At 43.3% G+C, this 15988-nt stretch overlaps 1 protein-coding gene across 3 annotated transcripts in view; it reads left to right on the top strand.

Moving 5' to 3' along the window:
* Positions 1–15988, top strand: part of usp24 (ubiquitin specific peptidase 24) — a 47587-nt gene that overhangs the window by 15957 nt on the left and 15642 nt on the right. The window contains exons 10-34 of one of the 3 annotated variants that reach the window (XM_036520917.1): positions 339–497; positions 959–1073; positions 1570–1673; positions 3043–3150; positions 3566–3661; positions 3974–4135; positions 5153–5248; positions 6150–6257; positions 6402–6551; positions 6896–7027; positions 7274–7385; positions 7727–7803; positions 9575–9715; positions 9841–9894; positions 10200–10315; positions 11394–11460; positions 12131–12241; positions 12632–12730; positions 13138–13311; positions 13452–13537; positions 13639–13747; positions 14367–14525; positions 14630–14727; positions 14981–15076; positions 15448–15676. In XM_036520917.1, coding sequence (XP_036376810.1) covers positions 339–497; positions 959–1073; positions 1570–1673; positions 3043–3150; positions 3566–3661; positions 3974–4135; positions 5153–5248; positions 6150–6257; positions 6402–6551; positions 6896–7027; positions 7274–7385; positions 7727–7803; positions 9575–9715; positions 9841–9894; positions 10200–10315; positions 11394–11460; positions 12131–12241; positions 12632–12730; positions 13138–13311; positions 13452–13537; positions 13639–13747; positions 14367–14525; positions 14630–14727; positions 14981–15076; positions 15448–15676 — 2958 coding nt within the window. Of the gene's footprint in view, positions 1–338; positions 498–958; positions 1074–1569; positions 1674–3042; positions 3151–3565; positions 3662–3973; positions 4136–5152; positions 5249–6149; positions 6258–6398; positions 6552–6895; positions 7028–7273; positions 7386–7726; positions 7804–9574; positions 9716–9840; positions 9895–10199; positions 10316–11393; positions 11461–12130; positions 12242–12631; positions 12731–13137; positions 13312–13451; positions 13538–13638; positions 13748–14366; positions 14526–14629; positions 14728–14980; positions 15077–15447; positions 15677–15988 lie in introns of all 3 variants that reach the window. The other 2 variants (XM_036520916.1, XM_036520918.1) reach the window with 2 other exon arrangements.

The raw sequence follows: 15988 nt of genomic DNA, 5'->3' as shown, positions 1-15988 counted from the left end.
AGATGCAAACATGAAACTTGGCATAGTGATTATGCTGGCTATGCAACTTGTGTTTCTATGAAGTGAATTAAGCACTCTACTGGCTTTTTAAAAAATGTATCTATAGTTATTTCAGCTATGATTTATAGCCACATGCTGCAGGCTAACTAGATAGCCAAGCTGTCCAGATAAAGTAGCTAGCCAAAGCCTGCGTGATTGGCTCTGCCCTAGCATATTTTTGTGGAGCTGCAGTAAATATGTTTGTTCAGTATGATCTGATATGACAGGCGACGGGGCCCTAGTTGTGCTGATTAGCGGTCATTTGACTCCTGATCCTACGCTGTCTCGTTTGCACACAGCGTCTGGTCAGTATCCCCGAGCTGCTGTCGGCCATCAAGCTGCTTTGCATGAGGTTCCAGCGGGAGCTGGTGACGGTGGTGGACGACCTGCGCCTGGACATCCTGCTGCGCATGCTCAAGACGCCGCACTTCAGCGCCAAGATGAACTCCCTCAAAGAGGTCAGGGGCTCGCGCCCGGGGAGAGGGGTGTTGCACGCTGTCCGCCAGCACCGGTGGCGTGTCGAAGCGAGCCAGACTGGGACGGTGTATGACAGCCATAATTTTCGCATTGTGTGTCTGATTGTTTCTGCATGAGGTCTGATAGTGGGGAGGAAATATCCAAGCGACATTAATTAAATCTATTTGGGCGATCGCATATTGGGAAATAATTTATGTTCTGAGAGGGGGACAGGGGTGGGGATGATATAAAACCCAAATAACTATAATAAAATGCAAATTTAATAAAAAAAAAATTTGGTTCCATGTCATAAATTGGAAATTCTGTGTGAAAGCACCGAGACTCCTTTACCTTATTATATCACTCCCAATCCAAAATTAGCTTGCAGCAGTGATAGTCATGGCTGTATTGCCTTGTGTGTCCATACCAGAATTGTAAGCCTGCCCTTTTTTTCCTCCTGTAGGTGACAAAGTTGATAGAGGAAAGCACTGTGTCAAAGACAGTGAAAAACGCCATAGACACTGACCGATTACTAGACTGGCTGGTGGAAAATTCAGTGCTGTCAATAGCCCTTGAAGGTAATGTATTATCACTTGACTTTTTCAGATACAAAAACAGCATAAGTACAAAGTATGGTAAACACCTCTTCTGGTGTATCTTAAATCTTAAAATAATACATTTATTTTTGAAGCTGTTTTGTTTGCCTTCAGGCTGCATATTGTCTTCTTCATGGTTTACTTAATAGTGATTTGTCAGTTTGACATTATCTGAAGGACTTTTGTTTACAGTACTATTAGTTCATAATTTATTTTATCCTTTAGCAACATCCTAAACCCTTTGTCACAGGAGAATAATGGTCACATCTGACAGTAGAGCTCACTTTTCGCCAAGGATAACAGTGGAATCAGAGCACTTCTCTTTTTCATTGTGATTTTGTTACTGAGCGATAGCGTCTTAACGAGGTAGTTTGGTTTCTTCATTTATCTGTTTACTCTTTCCCTATTCCCTATACTCTCTATATACTTTCTCATTCTTTATATTTGCTCTCCATCTGTATTTTCTCTGTCTCTCTAGGTAATATTGATCAGGCGCAGTACTGTGACCGCATAAAGGGAATCATTGAACTCCTTGGCAGCAAACTCTCCCTGGATGAGCTCTCCAAAATCTGGAGAATACAGGTCTGTGTCTCAGCAAAATGACAGAGATGTGGCCTGACTGCCCTAGATAAATGTCAAAGCAGTAGAGACATTAATGGCAAGGCAAATCATGTGCTGTTGGCCTCATCCTTGCGAAAGATATGGCTGGCGAGTCAGCCTGTATAGACTGATATGCTCTGTTGTTTTTTTTTTATAGGCATATGTTGTTTGCTCTTTCTGTCTGCGGTATCTGTACCTTGCTTATTTTATTCATAAACTAAACAGATTTTAATGTTAACAGTACTATAAATGATGCACAGTTCACTGGTCAGGTTGCAGTCTTTCTTTAAAATATATTAGTTCAGTCTGGCTTGCAAAAGGAGTTCAGTTTGCCCTTTGTGTTTTTGCCTGGTTGGGTTCATAAGATGGTCCAGACCCCTGAAGGTTACTAGGTTGATGTTGGGAATAAAACATGAGAAAAGTGACATTCATTCAGAAGGGAAGAAAAACGTAAATCAGAACGACTGTGAGCTGCTTTAAAGGAGTTTCCCCAGAGCCCTGGATTCCAATCATTTCCAGGAGCAGCTTTGGGAATTGTGAGGGATTCTAAAGCTGTGGGATTGATTGAGAGTCTGGCTGCTTGCCAAGTCCTGATCCTCACCTCCCCCTTCCCCAGAGACCTCTCTCCGCGCTGGACAATTAAGTGGCTCATGCCTTCTAATGTTTTGGTCTTGCTGTGAATTATTGCAAAACAAAGCTTTTGTCTATTCAGTTTTATTATGTGTAATCAAAGGCTATTTTTGGATCTTTGTGAGTGCCCGTTGGTGCGGCCTAGCTCTTGACGTCGTCCGGTTTGTGTGTTGTTTCATGCTTGGACAAACACTTCCTTTGCTCTAATCTGCTGCTTGTGTCTGTGGTTCTGCAGAGACACACACATCATGAATAAGAACAGTATAGTCTTAGACTGACAGGCAGTCCTCCCATAAACTGCCCAGTCTGTTTACATTTGAACCCACACACAAGTGTATGGAAATTAGGCATTGGACATTATTCAGTCATTAGTCATGCATAATCTAGGGTGGACTTGGTTAATAGTCCAGGTTATACACATAGGAACCATAGATATGGAAAAGAATGGAGGCTGACATTGACAACTCTACTCCTTTGAGTGTGTCAGAACAACAGTGACCCTTTTAGCCATGTAGCCATGGTTACAGTGTGGTATTGTCCTCAGCTCATCTCTCATGTTGATTACTCGGTGCAGAGGGGAGAAATATTAGCGGTTGTTCACGGTGCATTTTTGGCCTCCCTGGATGTTTTAAATTGCAGATTAAGCCCTAGTGCAGCTCTCTGCAGGTTTCTTGGCCCCTCGTAGTCATGTGGTGACAGCGCTGTTGGCTCTTGTCCCCAGGCGGGCCAGTCCTCCACGGTGATTGAGAATATCCACACCATCATCGCGGCCGCAGCTGCCAAGTTCAACTTTGACCAGCTAAGTCACCTGTTTGTCCTCATCCAGAAGGTGAGCATAAGGAGAGCCCTCCATAGTGAAACTGCAAGGCTACAGTTGTGCTCTGAACCTCATTCATCTTAAACAGATCATGTGTGTCGATGCTTTTATAATTATGATGGGATATTAGCCACTCAAGATGTCGACCAATATAATTATGCCTGCAGCAGGAGCTACTGTAGCTCAGTGTGTGAGTGATAATTGTAAAAATCGCCTCCTTTTATTTTAACACCATTCATTTTACCGATTTTTTTCTTTAATTTGTAGCAACTGTTTTGGAACTGAACAGGAGTTTGCACTGTTAGCGTTTATACTTCTCCTGTGTGCACCTGCCGTTTTCATTTTGTTGTTATGAGAGCCGCAGGTGTTTTTTCACCCGTTACAGTAGTACAGTGGAACTTATCTTTGGGCTTTGTATTTTCTGAAGAGCTGGGAAGTGGAGAGTGACCGGGTTCGACAGAAACTGCTGAGTCTGATTGGGAGGATTGGCCGAGAGGCTCGCTCGGAGGCCACCACAGGGAAGGTGGGCACTTCTGTGTGTCTTTGTGTGTCTGTGCATCTCTGCGTGGTGCTCAAATGTCACAGTCTGCGTTAGGTTGTAATCGGAGGACACAATCAGAAATGGCTTTTTAGCGTGGCCTTGTTAAAGTGGAAAACAGGCGTGTAATCACGTACGTCTGCCTCCCGTACCCCAACCTCCCAAGTTACAGAGGGACTGTGTCTGTTTTTTTTAAATGGCCGTGTGTTACATCTTTTGTGTCTGGTTTTAATTAGGGTTGTTCACTCAGACCTGTTTTCTGTGTACACGTTTGCCTGTGGGCATGTGTGGTCCCAGGTGCTGGAGGTGCTCTGGGAGTTGGCACACCTGCCTACGTTGCCCATTAACCTGGTGCAGCAGGCCTTGGAGGAGCACCTCACCATCCTGAGCGACGCCTATGCCGTCAAGGAGACCGTAAAGAGGAACTACATCATCAAGTGCATCGAGGACATCAAGAAGGTGAGCTGTGACCTACCCACCATTGTGGGGAGGAGCGGGGGAGACGTACCCAGCAAGGGTTAGAGTTTGCTCTCAGTTTTAGTAGTTCAACACTGCCTATATATCCAATCTTTGTATCTTTAATACTAAAGAACACTGAAAATATCTAGCTCTCTAGCAGATTCCAGAGTATGTAGGGTTAAGTTCAGTGCCCTGATGTTAAACTTTGTCAAATTTTCGGTTATTTTAATCAGGGAAGAAAAAGAGAAATCAAATGAAATCCTTCCTAAGTCCATTTGCGCATTAAAAATAAATGCTCTTTTGACTAGCTGCATGTTCTTGGTTCCTTTTTTAAGAGTGGAAACGAAGTGCCTACAGTCAGCTCAGAGGATCGTTTCCTCAGTAGTACCATAATGAACCTTGGTCCTGGAGGAAGTACAAACCCATCAGGATCATAATGTGATGATATGACGAACTCCTCCCTGAAATATCTGCACAAATGTAATGGCATTTGCATTAACTCCATTACAAGACACGGATGAGTTTGATAATGTTTTGAAAAGAATAGTTGTTTAATGAAAGAGTAAATTGAAAATGTCTCCCTACCTCCTCCTTCCTCTGGTGAGTGAGTCTGCCAAAGCCAGGGTTATCTCCCACCCCCCACCACCCCTCCCTTCTTCCGTCTGCGGACCATCTACTGAATACTAAACCTGTCATTCCTTCCTGAGGAACACTTCCTGCTTTGTGCTTTTTCTAAATGGTATTTATAGTGCTGCGGTCTGCAAAGGAAAACCCATTGCGTGGGTGCCCACCCTGAACTTCAAAGAAGAATACTTGCTCTCTTTTGCAAACATCTGATAAGTCAGAGTCGTCACTGTTGTCAGTTGCACATGGCAGCCAAATACAAGAAGCCCCGTTTTTTCATCCTCTGTCTTTGCTTCTGCAAACTGGGGTGGCTGGGTTAGCCGCACTCGCTAGTTCTATACATTATTATTTAAGGAGAAGACATTTAAATGCAAATGAAGTTTATGTTTTTAGATACTAATACAGGAGGAAACAAAATCTTCCAGCGAGACACAAGTCTCTTTTCTAACTGGCTCCTGGGGCAAGAGGAAACCGAGCTCAGTGTCCAAAGTAAGAAACACCCTGGGGTTCCTCTCAGTCTCTAACCTTGACCAATCACCACTCACTTCCAATCTTAACTGTAGCCTTCATTAGCCATGGGCATATGATTGGGAACCTTTTGATAACCACCCTGTTTTTTGTTTTTTTTTTTGGTTTGTTTGTTTTATTGATTGATCGTTTTTTTTATGATCCTGTGGGCATTGTATTTCTTTGTCTTCCAAAATGTGGAACTGGTTTAGCCTATAAGGTGTGAAATGGTTTCTCTCTACCCTTTTTCTGCAACACTGCTGATGGAATAGTTGCTGATGGATATATAGTGGTGATTCATCTATTAAAGACATGGCTGAACTTGAATGGGTCATTTCTTCACTGTTTCTCTGTCAGGTGTCTGTCTTGTTATGGTGCAGGCACAGACATTTCAGTCAGCACTGCCTACTTGCCATTAACAATTGTGAATCAGTTATAGCTCTCATCCTACCTTTATAAGCATTTAAACACATATGGGAACATTTTTAAAAAATTATTTAACCTATCATTTTTGAGACTACACAAGAAGTGGTCATTACAGCGTAATGGATGAAAGTCTTCACTTTAATTTCCGAAATTATTTATAGTAGTTACATGGAGTGTTATTATATGAGTTCTAATGGCAGTCTCAATGGTAAAATGAATCTGGACCTTTCCTAATGGTATACAGATGAACCTCTTTTTGTTTTGGTGCAGTTATCTATTATTAATAAGTCAGGTGCATTGTTTAGAAAATTTAGCCAAGCTAGATTTAGTTTTAGGTCAAAAACTACATTCATACTGCTGCCATGTGTGTTTAAATGAATGTTCTTAGGTAATTGACTGTTGTTACTAGGCATCTTTGCTTACCGTGTGATTGTATACGTGTGTGCGTGTGTTCTAGTCATCCCAGCAGAGCAATCCCCAGGCTGTCTGGGTAGTGCCAGCCCTGCGGCAGCTCCATGAGATCACCCGCTCGTTCATCAAGCAGACCTACCAGAAACAGGACAAGGTACAGCTTTTTACTCACTGTCTTGCTGCTGTCGTGCACAGTTGACTCTTGCAGCGTAATTTGGTCTTGAGCTCAAGGTTTGTGTGTAAAGTGAATAGAAAGCACAGTGTCTCATTTGGGCATGGTCCACCTTCTGCTCAGCAGAGCATTATCCAGGACCTGAAGAAGAACTTTGAGATCGTCAAGTTGATCACAGGGAGCCTTGTGTCCTGTCACCGGCTGGCCGTGTCTGTCGCTGGGCAGAGTGGACTCTCTGGGTCCACGCTGGTAGACGGCAGATACTCGTACCAAGAGGTAGGTGCTGGTCATTATCAGAAAGCAGCTTCATTTCATCAGTGTCTTTCACTGTTAGTGTTTAAAGGTGATAATTTCATTACCCTCCCTGAAATGTATGCAGTATATGTCTTCTCTTGCTGTCTTTAATCCATGTTTTTTGTTGCATCTGCTGTCTTTGTTCCTCCTCTCTTATGAATGGAATCCATTTTTTAAAATGAACCCAGATTTATGATTTTGGCAAAGACCTGTGCCTCGGTATCCCACATAATAATCTGCAGGGTTATTGAATCTCCTAAACGTCTGTGCAGCCCAGTGTAGTTGTCTGTGTGGGACTGAGTCCTGTTGTCTCTGTTCTTCTGCAGTACCTGGAGGGCCACCTGAAGTTCCTGGCCTTCTTCCTGCAAGAGGCCAGCTTGTACCTAGTATGGAATAGGGCCAAGGAGGTGTGGGAGTGCCTTGTATCTGGGATGGATGTCTGTGAACTGGACAGAGAGGTATTCTAACAGTTGCATTACACCACATGGTACAGCAGATCTGTAAAGCCAAAGTCAAAGAACCACAGTTTTTTTTTTTTACAAAATAATGTCTTTTGGTTTCAATGTCACTTGTGTTTGGCCCTTGTTGTGAGTCAGTATTGACTTTTGAATACAAAACCCAAAGGGAGATGAGTGACTGCCCATGTGCGCCGTGTTAACCCGGAGGCATGTCGCCAACTGTCTCCTTTCCCCGCCCTCGTGCAGATGTGTTTCGAGTGGTTCACCAAGGGGCAGCACGACCTGGAGAGCGACGTGCAGCAGCAGCTCTTCAAGGAGAAGATCCTCAAGCTGGAGCCGTATGAGATTACCATGAACGGTGAGCACCGGCCGGCGCAAGGCGCCGCGGCCCGGGCTGGCGGCCCTGCTCAGTCTGACGCCGTCGCAGAGAGAGAGCCTGACTGCAGCACGGAGGCAGCGGAGGCAGCGGATGCCGCGCGGAGCGCTCTGCTGCACAGGCCCGCTGTCTCTCGTTAGTGCTTTTGCAGAGTGACTGCCACCTCTCGCCAGCTCCACTGTTGCTTTACAAGCAACAGTCCAGCTGATACAGCAGAAGTGGGATTTATCATGGCTGAATAATGAGCACAAGCAGTTTTTTTTTTTTCCTTTTGGGGCACGCTTCATAGCACTCACTTCATTCATAAATCTGTGTTCCTGTAGGGTTTAACCTCTTTAAGACCTTCTTTGAGAATGTGAACCTCAGTGACCACCGGCTTAAACGACAGGGAACTCAGCTGGTATGTACTCTGTGAATTCCTCAACTGCACTGTTATTTTAATATGTATATGGATATAATAGGATAAAGTGTTAAGAACTTTGCCCTAAGGTCATGAGAATTTAGTAAATTTGCCAGGGTGACTCATACATGGGGCCTTAAGAAATCCTGTACTTGCTTTTCATAGCTGCATTTTTATCATCCACCCACAGGGTGTCAAACAGCTATTCAATCCGCCATTTGTTGAGCTGCTCATAATTACTCATTGCCCTCAATTTAATATGTCAGTTTTTTCAGTCAAAACGGTACCATTTTGATTGACAGCAGTCTGCCAATTTCCCCTTAGCTGATTCAAATTTGTCATGAGTTACATTTGACATTAAGAATTCTGATGTGGTTATGTATAACTGACATGTTGTGTTGTTAATTTGCAACATAACACCACCTGTCAGTATACATGCTTTGAAGCTTATGCATAAATGCATAATGCACATGTGATGCTATTTGTGGTGTAATAATTTGCTTTGCGTTTAGAGAAATTTGTTATTGACATCTTTAACCGGCATATTTATAAATTGGCTACCATAGGACAGTCACAGTACACCTCAGGCACCATTTGCTATGGTCAAATAAAAATATTTTAAACATTTTTTAGACTGAAATTGCTGATAAACATACATAAAACAGTATATTTCTGTATATGTTTAGATTGTGCACACATTTCATTTATAATCATAGTAAAATATCAGAGTCTAGTTGGGCAGGTGGGGGAATGAAACCATACATACATGACAGGTTATGCAAATGCATGTTTGTAATTTGTGGTTGATCAAGGGAAATTCCTCAGCTCAAAATTGATCCAGTGAATTTACAAATTTATTGGAGTAGCTGCAATAGGACAATCCCAACACACCTCAGGCTTGATTAGCCATGTGTTATATTTGCTTAGAATTCCTCTCCACCATCACTTATAATGATACACGAATCCCTGTTCCAATCAAAGCGGAAAGAATGTTTTTTTTTTCCTCCCATGTAAATTGGCTGCTTGAACCAGATCATTTAAAGAGAATCTGACAGATTTCAGTACCAAGAGGAAAGTAATGACCTTTTAACCCTCTACACACTCTGCCAATACAATGCTGAAATAACCTATGCTGACAGGCTTCTGTGCTTTGAATTCAGAATACGTTTTTTCAGAGCACTGTCACACTGCACTGTAAAGGCTGTTTAATATTCAGTAGCTGACTGCTGTTTAGGTTTGTGTCAGGTCAATGCCTCATCTGCACAGCTCCTTGAAGAGCTTTTTTTTCATCTCCAGCAGGTGAGAGGAGTGCTTTTTTTTCTTCAAAACCACTGTTCAGTGAATCAAGGAGCTGTAGTATCACTTTCACATTGCCATCTGTATCAGCCAATAACCATCTGACACCATGCAAGCAATGTGGAACCAATTTACATTAAAAAGTTATCTAAATTGTCTGTTGTGCATAACATTTTTTAATACAAACCAGGGAATAAATGTAGATTTAAATAAACAGATTGTATAATTTTAAAAATTCAGTTTGTGTTTCCATTTCTTACTGTAATTTCAGAATGATGGAGTGACAGCACAGCCCTGTGAGGGAAAATTGTGTGTCACGAGGCATTGCTTTTCTCAGTGAGATTAGATTTGTCTCCTGGCTGTTAGTACAGTGGCCTCTGGCACAGCATTACTGTCATTACTGACTCTCAGTGAAACCCTGCCCTGGCCTGCAGAGACTCAGTGTCTCTCTCCTCCTGTCCCTCCGCTTATCCAGTGTGTGGAGCGTCTGGACCTGACTGGGATGGATTTCATCTGGCGGATAGCCATGGAGTCTCCGGATGAAGAGATTGCCAACGAAGCCATTCAGCTCATCATCACCTACAGCTACATCAACCTCAATCCCAAAATGAAGAAGGTCAGGCCAGCTGCTGTTACATATGTAGGGCTAACAGTTGCATGCACACATGCAGAATATGCAGCCCCTGTAGCTTTGTGCAAAACCACACTGCCTCCTAATGTCTTTTTTTTTCTTCCATGTAGGATTCTGTATCACTGCACAAGAAGTTCATTGCAGATTGTTATAAAAGACTAGAGGTGAGGAGCTTCCATCGCAACCTAATAAAGGAATCATTCCCCATTCATTTATTCTGACTGAATGTGCAGCCATCTCTGATTTTGGAAGTTAAGATGGCTGTTTAGGTTGCATGGGTGCCTTTCCAGAGACATTCACTCAGGTGAAACCCCAGGAGAGCTGTAATCTCAGCCTTAAGATGCTGTAGGGTTTGCAGGACTTATTCTCATGAGTTTCAGCTTTTGAGTCATTGTGTTGAACAGGGTTTCCAGTCCTGGTTGATGATTGAGTATTTGCCTGTAGCTCACACTCCTCCTGTTCTCTGCAGGCTGCCAGCTCAGCCCTGGGGGGGCCCACTCTGACGCATGCTGTTACCAGAGCAACCAAGATGCTTACGGCCACAGCCATGCCCACGGTCGCCACTTCTGTACAATCTCCTTCCAGGTACAAACCCACTCACCCAGCCTGGGCACTGGGCAGCCACAGTTACTTTTGGTCTCTTTTTAGTTAGGTCCACATTCTTAGTTACTAGGCATAAAACTGTATATCCAGCTGCATGATATGAAATGTTTCACAAAATGGAGATCTACAATGTGGAATTATGGAGTTCACACCATTTGAAAACAACATTCACCCAAGAATTAATGCTGATAAGCAAACAAATATAGGAAATCATTGACCAAGTTCTTTTCATTTTTTTCTTCTCTTTCTTCAGATATCAAATGCGTAGCCATGCCAATAGTCATGATAAACCACTGATTTGACTGCCTTTTCACTGATATAAAACAGATCCATAATTGGCTGAACTCTACCTAGCTGAGAGACAGAAAATTATTTTCCGAAATTATTAAGTTGATTGCATGAAATCACCAATGAAAGTAGCACTTAGCCTGTTGTACGTAATGTAACTTTCCTAACACTATCTAAATGGTGCTGTTGGGTTTGCTAGGCAGGCAGGGAACAAGCTTTTTGAGCTCTTTGTTTACCTCATGGACCTATCATTACACAATTTATTTAAGTTGCTGGCTTAAGGTGCTCACTTCTCAAAATAGACAGTAAAATCTTTCCATCTTCCATAAAGTAACTTATCTCTTAGTAATTTGGAATGAATCAGTTACAATATTTATATTTGTCAATGCACAATGGTATTAAAATGTTGAAAGGAAATTCCATGTACCCAGTGGAGTAGAACTGATCATTTTACAAAGTACTTTTTGTCATAGCACTGCTGTCTAATGGACAGAATAGGTAAAGCAAGTAAAATGTCCACTGCCATGATATTTTTGGAAAAAAATGTAAATTACATTCTGTCCATTTTAATCTGAGTCACCTGGCAGGTTGATTTTGAGGTGTGTTCTCAGGGCCATGAAACATTTTGTCCATTAATGATTTTGTGAAATTACAATATTTCATCTCAGTGATTTAACATTACAAAATGACTGCAGGCAATTTACTTTTCATAGTCCACTGAAAGTCAGCATTTACAGAGCATTCAAGTAATACGCCTATCCTTCATCCTTAGGTCCACAAAGCTTGTGATAATCGAAAGGCTTCTATTACTTGCTGAGCGATATGTCATCACTATAGAGGTAAGAACTGCCTGACTGTCTTATTCTAATCACTTAAAATGCACTTCAATTCTTGTCATTGGACAGAACCCTGGCATTGTGCTGTAGACTCTATGAGGGGAGGAGAGGAGATGTGTTCACTCTTCACATTAGACATGAATTGGAATGGAATTCAAATCCGCAGAAGTATTTAATTTAAAGTTATGCTGTGATGTGTTCTGTCAAGCTATTGTCCATAATCAACTCATCCGTGACACTGAGGGCAATTGGATATATCCCTTTGCTTCTCTCAGTCCTTTATATCCATGCTGTTGACAGACTTGCTCCCAAACCCAGATGAATTGATTCTCTCTTCCGTGATGTTCTGAGCTCTGTTGAAATGCCATTGTGTTTGCTAAAAATCTGAAACCATTATCGCTGCTGCAGAGGAATACTCTAGTTTGTGACCCTTTTTTGTCTGGAAAGCGTGTCGTTCTTTTTCTGTAGCCTCTGGTTTTTGGATAACCAGCTGGAATGCTGTTCGATCTCTCCCTCTGTGGAGAAGGGACTTGGCTGTCTGGTTTACTGACTTTCGCTTGACTTCAGATTTAAGGCTGTCGTTTAATCTTCAACGTCTTAATCAAGTTGAAAATGGATTATTGGTTGACAACAGTTATGTTCTGAAAATGAGCAAATCTGTCTCTGCTCTCAGGATTTGTATTCAGTCCCTCGGACCATTCTACCTCACGGAGCCTCTTTCAATGGCCACCCTGTTACTCTCCACATCACGTATGAATCTACCAAAGACACCTTTAACCTGGAGGTATTTCCTGTTTTGCTACACTTCCTTCACACAGAAGGGGCAGATTCGAAAAACACTGACCTCTAACCTGTTCTTGCTGTGCCATATTGATACCCCTTAGAGCAGGGTAATCCCTGGCTGGATTCCATTTAGCTTGTTTGTACGTTTTGAAAAATGTTTTAGCATACCCTGCTATAATCACATTATGAAGCACTTGGAATGGAACTGTAGGAAGGTGCTGTATTGTTGTTAGCAATGTATGTGACTCATTAATTCTCAGTAGAATCTAATTTCACGCTTCCTAAATTAAATTAAGATACCAGATGATGCACAGATATTTCATTATTTTCTGCTCTCCTTCTGGCTGTTATTTTTATAAAGTGTTCATTCATGCTTTTACTCCTGTTTCAGGCCCACAGTAATGAAACTATTGGGAGCATCAGATGGAAGATAGCAGACCATTTAAGCTGCCCTGTGGACAATGTTCAGATATTTGCAAATGACAGCATGGTAAATGATTCTGTGGAATTTTTAGGTCACTTAGTCCCTTTATGCAAAGATGGTCTGAATTCCAGTTGCTGTCAGATTAATGGCTTAATCTGTTTAATATCACTAACTTTTAGTGGTTGTAGAGTCACACTTTTGATCAATTACTCAGTGTCACTGATTGCCTAAGTCACTTCACTTCCAATGCTCCATACATTCATTTTTTTTTTTGAGTTGAAGAACCATGGCTGAAATAGTACAGTGCGTATGATAATACTCTGTCATTCACTATTTCCTATTTCCTTTGCACTGCTTTTATTTAGTTATGTCATCCTTTCAATGTTCTCAGTAATCCCTTCTGCTGTGGCAGTGCCTATGTGGGCCATTGTATAGCGTCAGCAGAATAAACCTTGTGTATATGTGATACCCAGCTGACCATGAACCGTGACCAGAAACTGCTGAACCAGCTGGGCTTCTCGGATGAGCAGAGCCTTACTGTAAAGAGCTCAGGCACGGGCACCCCGTCGGGTAGCTCAGCAGACTCCTCTGCCAGCGCCAGCAGCAGCAGCAGCGGCGTCTTCAACACCACCTACGCCCTGGAGCAGGTGCGTATCTCTCAGCCTGTCAACTCCCCGTTTTAGAGCACACAGGCCCCTAGGCCACCCTTACAGAAAGCACACTGTGATGAGTGTCTACCTGCAGGGTGAAATTGCTCTGGTGAGTGACACATCTTCTTGTCCCTCAGGAAAAGTCTCTGCCTGGCGTGGTGATGGCATTGGTTTGTAACGTGTTTGAGATGCTGTACCAGCTGGCGAACCTGGACGAGCCCAGGTGAGGGTGGTAGATTGAAGAACACCTGCAGCTTCCTGAAAGTAGTGTCCTTTTGTTGAGGTGTTCCAGTGTTTTTAAAGATTTTACCAATGTTCTCCCAGGATAACTCTGCGGGTGCGGAAGCTTCTCCTGTTGATACCCACTGACCCTGAAGTCCAGGATGCTCTCGATAACTTTGTGCCAAAAGAGTCCAGCGTCTGGAGCCACCAGGTAGCCTACTCATAGCCTGTTCACTGCAGTCTGTCCCTGTGTACTCCCCTGTATCCTTAATCCTTGGTTGAACATTTCACTAAAACGATGGCACCTCCTACTGCATAGTATTTGCAGTTCTGAACTGGGGTCTTGATTTGCCTTTTGCCCTAGAGGGAACAGTGCCTCCCTACTGTCCCACCGTTTCCTTTCCGGGTGCAACCTAGTATTAATAGAGATTTCCCATGCAAGTGCTGACCAGGCATTATCATGCTCTTATCATTTACAGCAGGCTCTACTAATGTGACATAGCTGCCAGCAGTCCCCACTACATAAGGCTTAGTTGTGACTCAAGGACCAAACAATTAATAATATTGAAATTGAGCTCTTCTTAAATCTCCTATATCCTCCTGTTTTCTCAGCCATGGAAGCAAAGTAAGGGTAGATTGTGTGGGTTTAAACAAAATCCCCTTAGTGGAAATATTCCAAGAACACACTTCTCTCCTGTTTGCTTTCTGTTTTCTCCAACACTAAACACTGTGTAATGACCTCTAATGAGGTGAAATGACGAATGATTGGAATAATGTATATTTGCAGTTTTGGCTTGTGCACAGTGCTGAGTGTTGTCTGTTTACTGTAGAAAACCCTCTTCACGCTGGGCTCGGGTAACCAGGCCACCAAGTCCCCGTCTCTGTCCTCCAAGCAGCAGCACCAGCAGAGCGCAGCCTCCATCCTGGAGTCCCTGTTCCGTTCCTCTGCGCCCGGCATGTCCACCTTCAGAGTGCTCTACAACCTGGAGGTACCAATTCTCACACCTCGAATGCTGGCAGACACACGCATCAACCTATCCGACCAAGAATGGCTTCATCGTCGTCTTCATCCCTGTCGGTCTTTCCTCCGTAGGTCCTGAGCTCCAAACTGATGCCAACGTCTGATGACGAGATGGCCAAAACTAGTGTCAAATCCTTCTGTGAGAATTTCCTCAAAGCAGGGGGCTTGAGGTAGGTTTCTTAACACACACACATGTGGTCTCTATAATGTGGATGACACTGTTGGTGATGGATGTCTCTACAAAGAATCTTCCTCAGGCAAAGTTGAATGACTGATAACTTGTTATGCCCCGTTTCACATTCTAAACACATGGACAGCACGATTTAGCAGATTTCGAGATCAGGTCCAATGTGACCTTTGTGAAACAGCGTGTTGGATAGCTGTTCAGCTTTGTTGTGCGTGGGTGCGTTCTCCTTCCTTCAGCCTGGTGGTGAACGTCATGCAGAGGGACTCCATACCCTCGGAGGTGGACTACGAAACCAGGCAGGGTGTCTACTCCATCTGTCTTCAGCTTGCAAGGTACCGCTGTCCCTTTAAAACTGGTTTTCATTTGCGTTGTTCAGCAGGGCAGGCATGTGGAAAGTGAAAATGTTCCATACTCTATTATATATTGTAGTTTCTGTTTTGTTTCTAGAAACAAAGCTTGTTTGATTCTATAGTTGAATAGTCGTGGCTATTAAATTAGATTGTGATAAAAAAACGTATTTACTAATGCTATTGAGAAGGAAACACCCTTTAGATGTTGTGGAAAAGAGGAAATTTTTTTCCCAACAAAAACTCATGTATAGTGCTGCCCTTTTTAAAAGAAGACTGCCTCGTTTGAGCTGCTACTCTGAGAATGTGTTGAAGTGAATGGAATGTGGTTCTGAGCTCTTTGCCTCCCTCTGCAGATTCCTCCTGGTAGGGCAGACCATGCCCAGCATTCTGGATGAGGAGGTCAGTAAGGATGGGCTGGACACCCTATCGTCTCGCCCTTTCCGCAACGTGAGCCGACAGGGCAGCAGGCAGCTCTCCCTGTGCGGCACGCCGGAGAAGTCCTCCTACAGGCAGATGTCCATGTCGGACCGCTCCTCCATCCGCGTGGAAGAGATCATTCCAGCTGCTCGAGTGGCCATCCAGGTCAGCAGGAGGGATGTGGGAACGGGGATGGAAACGGTCAGGGGTAATGACCGCAGAGCTGCAAGCCCAGTGAGGCTGCAGCCAGTAACACAGAGAGCCTCGCATGGCCTGTGTGAAGTAGGCCTGGGGTTAATTCATGAATCGATGGAATTGATTTGAAGGATAAAATTGCAGGTTCCGGGATTGGGCATTGGGACATTGGAGTGTATGCTCAGGGATTGGAATTGCAGAGAGTAAATTGAGATCGATGTGAAAGTGGATGGAAAGAGTTTTTAAAAAGAGGTAATTTCCCAGTTTTTCAAAGGCTCCCTG

The sequence above is a fragment of the Megalops cyprinoides genome, chromosome 2, assembly GCF_013368585.1.
Source record: "Megalops cyprinoides isolate fMegCyp1 chromosome 2, fMegCyp1.pri, whole genome shotgun sequence".
Classification (NCBI taxonomy): Eukaryota; Metazoa; Chordata; class Actinopteri; order Elopiformes; family Megalopidae; genus Megalops; species Megalops cyprinoides.
This window is presented reverse-complemented; position numbering and strand designations above follow the sequence as displayed.